Source organism: Hibiscus syriacus, unplaced genomic scaffold, assembly GCF_006381635.1.
Source record: "Hibiscus syriacus cultivar Baekdansim isolate YM2019G1 unplaced genomic scaffold, ASM638163v2 tig00111402_pilon, whole genome shotgun sequence".
Classification (NCBI taxonomy): Eukaryota; Viridiplantae; Streptophyta; class Magnoliopsida; order Malvales; family Malvaceae; genus Hibiscus; species Hibiscus syriacus.
Window position 1 is genome coordinate 5349043 of NW_024063082.1, and position 12042 is coordinate 5361084.

At 34.0% G+C, this 12042-nt stretch overlaps 1 protein-coding gene and 1 pseudogene across 1 annotated transcript; one reads left to right on the forward strand and one right to left on the reverse strand.

The window, feature by feature from the left end:
• Nucleotides 1–3179: 3179 nt before the first annotated feature.
• On the forward strand, nucleotides 3180–5550 carry LOC120161907 (protein NOI4-like). The gene is made up of 3 exons (XM_039172114.1): nucleotides 3180–3267; nucleotides 4924–5106; nucleotides 5243–5550. The coding sequence occupies exons 1-3, from the start codon at nucleotides 3262–3264 to the stop codon at nucleotides 5285–5287; spliced, it is 234 nt and encodes a 77-aa protein (XP_039028045.1). The 5' UTR covers nucleotides 3180–3261; the 3' UTR covers nucleotides 5288–5550.
• Nucleotides 5551–6410: 860 nt separating this feature from the next.
• On the reverse strand, nucleotides 6411–7060 carry LOC120161444 (annotated as a pseudogene).
• Between the last annotated feature and the right edge of the window lie 4982 nt (nucleotides 7061–12042).

Genomic DNA, 12042 nt, shown 5'->3' on the forward strand with positions numbered 1-12042 from the left:
CTTATTATTATTGTTGTTGAGAAATTATTTAAGCTTATTGTTAGTGAAAAATTGCAAAAACAAGCATATATTAATGTTTTGTTTTATTATTTCTATTTCACTCTTTATTTATGTTGAGGGAGAGTTATGTTGAGACAGTTTTTAGTGATTTTTTTCTTTTAATTTGGGTGAAAGAGTTATAATTAATTTTACAATAGGAAGATAAAAGAGGATAAAAGGGTTGATTTTTCTTTTAATTTGGGTGAAAGAGTTATAATTGATTTTACAGTAGGAAGATAAAAGAGGATAAAAGGGTTGATTTTTCTTTTAATTTGGGTGAGGATATCACGTACCTATTGTGAAATTCGATTTTTTTGTAATCATTTATTTATTAATTACATTCATTTTAAAATTTTAATTGTGCTATTGTATACAAAAATTTTATATAGTTAATATATGTGTCCACCCTTAAAAATATTTATAAATATGTTGCATGATTGTAAATGGCTTTAAAAAGAGAAAAATATATGGTGGAGTCATATAGAAAGGGGTGATGATCAGTATATGTAGACTGATAGGGTAAGTAGATCGAACAAATAGATATAGTTATTAGATAGTAGATTTGATTCTGATAGATCTCGTGGGTTTAACAATAATCATATTAGGAGGTTGTTAATTATCTGAAAGATGTAAAATTCTGAAGATTTCAAAGAACTCCGAAAAATATAGATCTTCATAGGATATAGAACTTTAGAGTAACTATGAATATCTCAATGCTCGACAGACGAAGGAACAACAGTCAGGTATTACTTTCAAGAGATCCAAAAAATATAACCCATTTATAATTTTTTAAAATGTGTAAGATTATTTTATACTATTATTTGTTTATATAAATTAATATCATATTAATGATAATTTCATAAATATGTAATTAAATTAAAAATTGAACTAAAAGAAGTATACGATTATAAATAATAAATTATGAATCATATTATAATATTCTCTTAATTTTATTTATCATGATAATAAATATTTTTACTTTAAAATATTGTATGATATTATGGAACTTATAGTTGGTTGTATAGCAAGTAATGTGTTACACGTAATTTTAAAGTAATAAACACTAAATTTTATGGCAATTATGATCCGGTAAAAAAATATTTTATATGAAAATATATTTGTAAAAATTATTCAATGAATGATCATGTGTAGTGTGGTAAAAATAGAAAATGAGAAGATATTCACACAAAAATAAAAAAATAAAAAAAAATCTCAGTTGTCTATTTTCAAACATTCAATGATTCTAAAAGGATGAAAAATATCAATATTTGTGTTGTTTTCAATTTTACCCTTAATATTATCGTATCATATTAACATAAATATTGATGACTAATTACATGTTAGTTAATTATCTAAAATGAGTTTATTTTTTAAAAAGTAAATTTAAAATATTAAAGTACTCCAAAAAAATTAAATATTAAAACATTTTAAGAGTGTAATTGAAGAAAATAACCAACATTAATAGAATTTTTTACCACAATGCTTATACAAAACATATGTTAAGGTTATAAGATCGAGTATTGTGAAGGTTTATTATGAGAGCGATCCTCCCAATTTAATTTTTTTCAATTCATAATATCAAGATTCTTACTTAAGAAATCAACAAAAGTGATGAACAACAAAAGAGTTAAGTAAAGAAGGCTATAAGAGAGAAGAAAATGGAAGAAATAAGTGAGGAACAAAAATGAAAGGGCAAACCCAGAGTTTGAAGGCATTAAATTATAAAGTGTGGAAAATTCCAACTCCTCCTGCCTTTCTTATTCAATTTTGTTCCTCTCTCATTTCTTTCATTTGCTCAACACGTGCATTCTTTATCGTCTTTTGTAGGGCTTGCGATTCTTGATATGCAGAATGTCGTTATTTATTGTGGGGAAAACGAACTGTGCATACGCGGAAAACGAGACGTTTTCAAGTTGTTGGAGTTAAATTACTGGGGCAAAGGCATGAAATTAGACAGAAACCCGACAGTATAGGCATTCTATAGCTTACGTTGCAAGTACGTATCTCAACCACCATCTAAGAATATTCCCAACACTGTTCGCGGAAAAGACACTTGTTATGCAATTAAAGAAGCAACAACAAATTGATTCAATACGATGAATAAATATATACTCTTAATTAGACAAAAATAATAATAATTTTTTAATCGAATCAATTAGATACTCTTAATTAGACAAAAAATAATAATAATATTTTTTATCAGTATGTGATGATTATAAAATAGTATATATTGAAAATTTTCTTTATTATTAATAAAGTACTCACACCTTACTAATACAACGGTTTAAACCTAAATCTTTTAAAAAACAACTTTTTCAAACAATAATTTAAAAAAGAAAACAATTGAACCTAAAACCAAGAAATTCTATAATATATATTAGAGAAAATAACCTCAGTGACCAAAAATCCCATATAATATACGATTTTAACCAACTTTTTCTGGATTTGCCAAAATGACCAACAAAATCGTAATGCGATCTATAATTCGCAACGCGATCTCCATTATCGCAAATCAGTTTCCAGATTCGCAACACGATTATGACTATCGCAATGCGATTTTTCAATTTCGCGTTGCGATTTTCCCAATTCGCAATGCGAATAAGTAAATCGCAAATATTTCATATATTCACTACTTCTCTTAATTATCTAAAGCCAAGTATTGGACTAATGATGTTTCTCTAAGTTAATTAACGATTTTTATTTTAATTAAAATATTTTATTATATAATAAAAAAATAAGAATCAAAATAATTATTTAAGAAATTTAACAATATAAATTTTAAAAAAAACCTAAAATTATTTATTTATTTATTTAAAGACACGCAAATTAATTAAATTAATCTTCAAAACTCCAAATTGGTAAACAGTGCCAGTAATCATTTGTCCTCTTTGCCTCCATGTTACCCAACATCTGAAACCGCGCCGTTTGCCAGCTCATCGTACCGTTCCCCGTTATTTGTGCACTTTCCACGTCATGACATACGGTTCCATTGACGCTTCTTCTTCTTTTTCTTTCCATTATTACTTATCAGTTCCGTTAACCGTCAAAACTAACGTCGTTTACGGTTTACCCCTTGCTCCGGATATATTATTATTTTCCGCCTTCCTCTTCCCTATTCATATTTTATCGTCTTACAAATTTTCATTTTCCTCCTCGTCCTAAAAAGCTATCATTTTTTTCTCTCTATTTGCTTCTATCTATCTCTCTATCGTCCAAGAATTCATGTCGGTATGCAATCATTTCTGGGTTTTCAATAAAATTTCTGTCAAAATTTGTTGATAAAAGGTTGAGTTTTGTTGTTTGATTTGATTTCTCTTGTTCTTAATGGTATTTGAGCTTCTGAGATTGCTTTGATTCATATGCTTTTGGGTTTTTGATTATTGGTTCTACTGTATTTTCCCTTTCCTTGTAAAAATGAATCAAGCTTGATGTAGTTGCTAATCAAAGTTTTTCTCCCTGAGTGGGCACGTTTTGTTTTCTATGATTAATATTTGACCCTGTTTTATATCTTTTCGGTTCCTGTTTTCTTTCATGAGCTTTTCTGGAAATTGGTTTTGATCTTTTTATTTTGTTTAATTCGATCGATTTTCTTGTGTAATAACGTGTTTCTGGTTGAAAATTTGTTTCTTTTAAAAGTAATTTCATTCAATAAGAACTCTGGAAGCTGGAATTTATATTTATGTTGAATGAAAATGGGATGCATTAGCAAATATATTTGAGTTATCTTGGCATGATTTCAGAATCTCGGTCTTATCAGGAACCAGAAAAGCTCAATTAATTTACCATTAGTTTTGTGTTGAAAATGTAGCTTCTGATTAATTGTTGAATCCCGTTAGTAAGGCGTGAGAAGTTAGGATTGCCTTGAAGTTCTTTGAGAACGTATCAAGAATTGGAATATTGATTAGCTTTTTTCAGGAATGTTTGATCTTCTAATCCGTAGATAACAGCTTGACCATTGATGTCATTAGCCTACAAAATTTGTTCATATTCCGAGATCTACGGCAATGTTTATTTCGAAGGATGTGGCTAATTTATGCTTGGATTTCAATGACTTGATATAATTTGATTGTTAGTTTATGTCTCTTCGATGTTGTGGTCAATTCCGTTTTATACTGTTTCAAGATAAGTTAAGCTTTTCACTGTATCTCCACGAATGTGATCATTTCAAGTATCCAGCTGTGGTTTTTGATAAATGTTATATGCTTTTTATGTGGAAACTTTTTTCATGTCCTCCAATGATTATTGTGAATTGTGCTCAATAATTGCTCATTTGTAAGGTACTTCTTTAACTGTTTAATTCGTTGTATTGTTGCTATCTCAGGTTGTCTTTATTCCACTGCTGTACTCGCAAACATTTCTTTTTGCAAAATAATTGTCACCAATCAATGATATAGTTTCTTAGAACAGTTGTTTTGTGAACCATTTATGATTGTTTTTGTTAGTCATATCCCATTTTGAATGTAGCTACAACGGACTGCGGTCTGTGGTCTGTTTAAGTCCATAAATGAGTTGTAATAATTCCAATGGTACAGATAGGCTTGTTGTTTGCCCTCAATATTGCAAAGCTTGCAAACTAATTTGCGGTTGTTGAATAAAACTTACTTTATATTAAGCTGAAACTGAAGTTATGTGAGAGCCTCATAGTGTCAAGGAGCTCTCATTTATAGGAGCTTTTCTGGCATATATGAGATAGAGGTTGGTGGTTTTTCTCAGTGATGTTTATATTTAATCGAATGTGCTGCATTCTATTCGTATCTATCTATGAAGTGGTTGCTAGTTCAGAACAAAATAGATCGGCAGTTGTGTTTCAATTATTTTCTGAAATTTAGAAGCAGATAATGATCTGGAATGTGTTGCATTTTACTTTTATTTTTGCTCCTATAGGATAAGGGTCGGCCATTGCCAAAATTTGGTGAATGGGATGTCAATGATCCTGCATCAGCCGAGGGATTTACCGTGATCTTTAACAAGGCAAGGGACGAGAAGAAAACTGGAGGAAAAGTCGAACCACCTTCAGGAGGTAATAATAATGGCAAGCCTGGAGCAGAAGCCACCAAAACCCAGCCTATAAGTAACCTCTAATGTCTGAACTTCTTCACATCGGAATGCATATACTAGGCAGTGGCCATAACTCATAATTGTTATAAACTATTGCTACTCTCGATTTCTATCCTGATTCGGTGCTGTTTTTTTTTTTCTTCAGAAAAAATGGCTTTGCTGCATGCACGCCCCGCCTGCAGAATCTTAAAATATCCCTGCCTATAATAGAGCTTTCCACAAGAATGTTCAAAACCCCACCATCCCAAACAAGATAGAACCCTATAGGGCTGGAATAAGCCCTTCTGGAATTTTTATGTTTTTTTTATACTTTTTTTTAATATTTAATTTATGGTGTAAAATTTGATTTTGGTGGGATGAAATGAAAGAGTAAAGAAGACAAAGAAACACATGTATGTATGTATGTATTGATTTGGTGGGTTATATATTATTAGAAACTGAGCTATTTATTCTCTTTAATTGTCATGCTTGTTGAAAGGGTTTATTTTCGCTTTGAATTTTTTTTTTCTCACTAAATTGTTCCCCCCCCCCCCTTGATATCACTTAATAAATTTTAATTAATTTTTAACTTCATGGAAATAACACAAATATTAAATGAATACACAAATTGTCAAAGTGTATGTTATAATATTACTTATTTAATTTTCCCAACAAGAAAATTATTCCAGAAGCAATTATGACTGTAAACGCCATGTTTCCTACAGATAATTTTCATGTGCTATTATTATCCACCCTAAGGTGCCATATCAAGTTACACCAGATTAGTATGCCACAACCACATCTGATTCGATAAGATGCAGGAAAGCTCTGCTATTACATAAGATAATTGAAATACCACAAGGCCTCTCGTTCTAATGTCGTTGATTAGCATTTTCCTGTCAAAGTGCCGACTTTCCAGTAACACATTGACAACAATTTATGTAATCAGTAGTATGTAAAAGATCTAATCACCGTTTACTTTGACGCCATTTAGGGAGTTGCATATACCATTTTGGTCTGCAAGCTTCTGGAACTCAGATTCGATGGTTTCTGCGATCTTGGCATCTTCTGGATCCAGCTCTGGAAAATCTACATGAACTGATCCCTGTTTGATTGGCCTACCAGTCTCTATAAGTGTAGCTTCTTGCTTTATGTAATCGTAAAGCTGTCGATGATAGGTGTGGTCCAATGAGAAGCAATTATCTATGGTTCCGTTGCTGCTGCTGTTTCGTGATGACCCGGAACCTTCCTTGTGACAAAAATGTGGAAGGGATGAATAATCCATTACCTGCATAGTTGGAATGAATGTGTCAAAAAGTAGTAAGAAAACAAAATCACAAGAGGAACCGCAGCTTATCAACTTCAGGAGTTGCATGATCAAGGCTCTTCTCTGCTTTCTCAACTTCTGATTTCAGCTTATCAATTTCAGCAGAAAGCTTACTTTCTTTCTCCCATAAGGACTTCCTTTGATCCTGCAGCTTATCTCTTTCTGTTTTCTGAGAATTAAACCGAGACTTGGAAATTGAAGATTCCAACTCTTTGATTTCAGCTTTGCGTCTTTCAATAGAACTATCCAAGCGTTCCAACTCCTCATTAAGCCCAAAAATTTCCTCCTAAAGCTTTTTTTCCTGAGATGAATTTGAATAAAGCACTTTTTCCAAATCCTCAATTTCCTTTTGAAGCCATTTATCACGAACAGCTTTACTAGAAAACTGAATAGCACGACCTTGTTTCTTATAGAGGATGCTAAGTTGCTTTTCACGCTCCATGATCCCTTTTGTTATATTCTCCTCCTTTTTTAATTGGTTGTCATAGAGCGGTTTAATCCTGTTAAGCTCCTCTGTTGACTCTTGTATTTCATTCTGCAGCATTTGAAATTGTTTGATTGCATCATCTTTGGCTTGCATGTTGCCATACATCCTCTCTTCTAAATCTTTTACATCAATCTCAAGTGCAGTTTGCTTCTTTATTGCTTCTGCTTGTTGAATTTCCAACATATCTTTATCTTTGTTTAAACCTTGAAGCTCCTTTGTTAGATCTTTAGACATCTTTCTCAATTGATGATGGTTTCTCCTCCATCCTGTATCATAGTAAGTGGAAATTCTCTTTCTTAGTGCATCTGGAATCTTCATTTGATTTTGATGTTGATGTCCCTGTTCAAAATTTAAGTCAGCCCTCATAACAGCCTTGTCATCTTCCATGGTTTGTTTCTACTGCAGCCGTGAATCAACCTTCATGGAACCGGTGATGGATGGGAATACCACATGATCTATTCTTGCTGACATTTTATCAAACACTTGCGAAACATCATATGTTTCTTTTATTGTCACTGATAATATTTTTTTAAGAGTAAAGAAGGGTTTAGACTCATCAAGTGAAAACTGACCCTTTTTTTTTTCTCCATTAATTTGTTCAGTTTTCGGGCTTAGTGGTTCCTTATCATCTGTCCTGACAAGTCCTTTAGAATCTCCTCCAAACGACCCTTGTTCATTGCAATCCTTGTCTCCAAGTACTGATCTTGCTTCACTAGCTTTGATAAGTCTTCAATCTGCTGTTGAATCGCAGAAAAAACAGATGATGCAACCATTGCTTTGCCATGAGTTGTGACTCTGAATACCAATTGTAATGACTTAGATAGATTAGGGAAATAGAGAAGAAGAAAAGCAGAGATAAAGCAGTAGAAATCTGAATTCATTCAAAATATGTCTGATTTGTTCTTTACACATTAATGTTTTATTTGCTTACAATGTACCACAGAATCTAACTAAATGACAGCTGTTGTCTTTGAATAATCGTTCTGTTATTTCCTCAAGTATTTTACCACTAAATGAGCTAGTTGATCTGTTTGTGGACTTCAACTCTCTTATTGGGTAATTGACTTCCCCAATTCACTATCAATCCCTAACCCCTGACTTCCACTTTTCCCAATTTCTTCTTCGCGTCCTTCGTTTCTTCTCCCTTCTCCCCCGATCGTGACATCACTTTCCATATCTTTTTCTCTCCGTCATCTTCTTGCTTTGTACAAGGTTCATAAGTGGATTTGACTGAAAATCTTTTATCTTTGTTCCATTTTTAACCTAGTGAATCATCTTGGAATGAAGCTCGTAGAGGTTTGATCTCTGTAATCTTTACAAGAATTCGTTGTCAAAGATAAGGCTTAATTTCATCCCACTTTTATTCACCTTCTTCATTCACCATGGAAGCAATTGATTTTGAATTTATGCTCAGCAATTCGTCGCCCGTGATATGGTTGTATAAAGAACCAATTTCTTGCAACCACGAATCCTTCCAAAATTTTGTTGACTGGTCGTTACCTATATTCCAAACTACTCCAGAGCGTACGTCCTCCCAAATTTTGGTTAGCCCTCTCTATAAATTTGAGCAATTGAACCCACAACTTGTTCTTGTTCCTGAGTAACTGGAATGCGACTTTCATGAGGAAAGCCTCATTTTGTGGTATTAGATTTCTCAATCCTATGCCTCTTTTCATTATTGGTTTACATAATGCATCCCAGTTCACAGGGTTGGTTCATTTCTTAACTTTCGAATGACCTCACACAAACCTCCTTATAATTCATTCTATTTCCAAGCATATACCTTTAGGTAAGGAAGTGGATTGCTTTATGTAGGAAGGTATTGTTGCCAACACCGCCTTGGCCAAGGTGATTCGTCTAGCTAGAGAAAGTTGTTTGGCTTTCCAACCACCCAACTTTGTATGCACCTTTTGCACTAGGTATTGGTATGTGGTTCTTATCACATTTCCATGAATTAGAGGCACTCCTAGGTATTTACCTAGATCTTTTACCTCCTTGAAACCAAAATCCTCGCTTATTGACTTTCACTCACACTCTGTTACTGTTGAACTATATTTTGATATCAAATCCTAATAGTTACATTCTTTGAAAAAAATGTTTGTTTTATCAATGGTAATTTTCTATCCGGAGGCTAAACAAAAGTGCTCAAGAACTTTTTATAACCTCTAGTTGGTTGGTTGATGCTTCATCAAAAAAGATCATATCGTCGATGAAGAATAAATGTGAAATCTTCAGACCATCCTTATTTGTTCTAAAAGGTTTCCAAAGTTTTTTCTGTACTTCCCCGTTTATTACTTGAGATAACCTCTCCATGCACATCACAAATAGGTATGGTGATAGAGGGTCGCCTTGTTTAATGGCTCTTGTAGGTTTGAAGGACTCTGTTATGGAGTCATTTCATAATACTTGTGTAGATAATGAGGACACACATTGCATGAGTGGTCTTCTTAATTTATGTGGTATTCCAATGTCCTGAAGTGTGTCGTCGATTAATGACCATTCTAATCGGTCATAAGCTTTTTTCAAAGTCATTTTTATATCACTTCTTGTGTAATGATAATGTTTTCCGTTATAGAGCGACCCAATACAAAGTTAACCTGAGTTTGGGAAATCCATTCTGGAAGGCATGGTTTGATCTGATTAACCAAGATTTTTGTAATTACTTTGTACAATACTCCACATAAGCTTATCGGTCGAAATTGCCTCATGTACTCTGGGGATTTGACTTTTAGAAGTAGGACAAGAAGTGTGCGGTTTAGACTATCATCTAGAGTTTCATCCTTAAAGAATTTTCCGACTAGTTGGCAAACTGATTCCCCCACTATCCTAATTCCATTGAAAAAATATTGCATGTATGCCGTCCATCCCCGGCGCTTTCCATGGATTCATCTCTAGCACTATTCTCCTGATTTCCTCGTTAGTGACTGGCAATAGTAGTGCTTAATTGATTTTTGGCTCAATAATTGGGAAATTTTTTCACACCTCGTACCCATGTCCGTTTACACCCGAACTAGTGAAAGGATTTTGGTAATATTCAACCGCCTCTGCTTTCAATTTCTCCTAATCGGTGCACCATGTTCCTTCTACTGTTTTAAGTGTCACAATCGTATTTTTCGTCTCCTATTCATAGTGGATGCATGAAAAAAATTTGGTATTCTTATCTCCATGGAGGATCCATTTTTTGTCTTGCCTTTTAGAACCAAAGTTTTTCCTACTGGTCCAGTATAATGTCAAGTTCTATTTTCAATTATTTTTCAAGCTCAATTAGAAAGTCTGAATATGCTTTTGTCCAATGTTTTCTTTATGCCTTTCAACCTTGCGAGCAGTTCCTTTTTCTTCCTGTAGATATGACCAAAGGTTTCTTGGTTCCAAATTGATATTTTAGCTTTGAATTTTTCCACATTCGTTATTGTGTCCTTATCCTTGTCCCAATTGTTTTCCAAGAACTCCCTGAAAAGAGGATGATCGTTTCATGCGGCTATAAAGCAGAATGGATGGTTTGTTTGTTCATTCTCTTATATTTTTGTTTGGAGGATTATAGGACGATGGTCTGACCCCATCCTATCAAGGTGTGTAACCAAAGAATTTGGATATTGTTTGAGCCAACCCTCGTTGGTTAAGCATCTATCCAACCTTTGATACAAGTTGCCTCTTTGCCAAGTGAATTTGGGACCCACGAAACGTACGTCATGTAGTCCTAGGTCAAAGATGAAATCTGCAAAAGCTTTGCTTGTCCCATTTCCTCGTGGAGATCCACCCCTCCTTTCGTCCCAACTCAAAATTGCACTGAAGTCACCTCCTAGAACACATGCTTCGTTACAACCAATATCAAGTTGTTTTAGTTTGTCCTAGAATATCTTTCATAACTCTACTTGTAGGCTTGCATAGACTACAATAAATACTAACCATTTTTTGCTTTCTTTTGTTGTGCATCTTTCATGTACAAATTGGTTGGCTACCTGTTGTATTTTCATATCTATATTCTCCCCCTAAAGTGTCCAGATACCGCCACTGAAACCTTGTGCTTCAACTCAAAAGGAGTTTGCAAAGCCCAATTTCTTGATAACATCTTCTGCTGCCTTTTTATTGGTTCTGGTTTTCGTTAGTGCCACCACTTGTGGTTTGTTTCTTCGGATCATGTCTTTAATTATTCTTCTAAACGAAGGGCTAGCTGCCCATTGGCAATTCCAAAACAGTAACTTAATCATTGAAAAAATTGTTTATGAATGCATTATATGCTTTTCTACTTCACAAATATGTTCCATATTGAACCTCAACTTCCACCAGTTCACTATCTTACCTTTCATGATCCAAATCCTCAACACTTGTGCACTCCTTGAATTTTTCCAATTCGCTGATTTCTGGACTTGTGGTGTCGTGGCTTGGAGATATGAAGGAATTCAACCGGTTGGCTACTGAATCCACCCAGTCCATGATTTTGGGTTTATTCGGAGGTCGTAGGTCATAATGCTTCCTAATTTTTAATCATCGTTTCGATCCTTCGTTGTTTGATCGAATGGGACCTCCTTTTCCTAAGTTCTTGCTTTATTTTCGTTCTCCTTTAACATCGCCCCCTTTTCTAATATGCTATCGCAACATGTTTGCTCTCTCCCTTTGCTGTTTCTTGTATTACCACCTCGGGTATTTGTCCCTCTCGGCTTGGCACCACCTTAATGCTTTCTAACATAGACTCTTCTAGTTTCCTCACATGTTCCTTTACGGATGTTTTCATGTTTTTTTCAGGTCAAGCTTGGCTCTTACCAATGAGTATGGTTCTTTATATCTATTACTTCAATATTTTCCTTTTGAGTTGTGTCTTATGGGTTCTGCTTCTTCGTAAGGATCTTTGGCATCTGTTTAGGTTTGTATTTCCCTTAATTCTTTCATTTTCCCCCTGGTTACTACTTGTTTTCCTTTGTCATGTTGGTTCTTATCCTCTAAACTCGATACCTCTTCTGTAATTTGTTGTTCCGGTTCGCCTGTGTGTTCATCGCCCTGTAAGACTGCAAACCTCGATCCTTTGTTGTACTCGCCTTTGTTGACGTGAACATTGGTATTGGCAGCTTTTTTCGTGGTCAGCGACGCTTAGTTTCTGCCACCATCCATGGACCATACATGTTCCGGTTGGTTGTGTTGGTGATTCTTTGGAGTT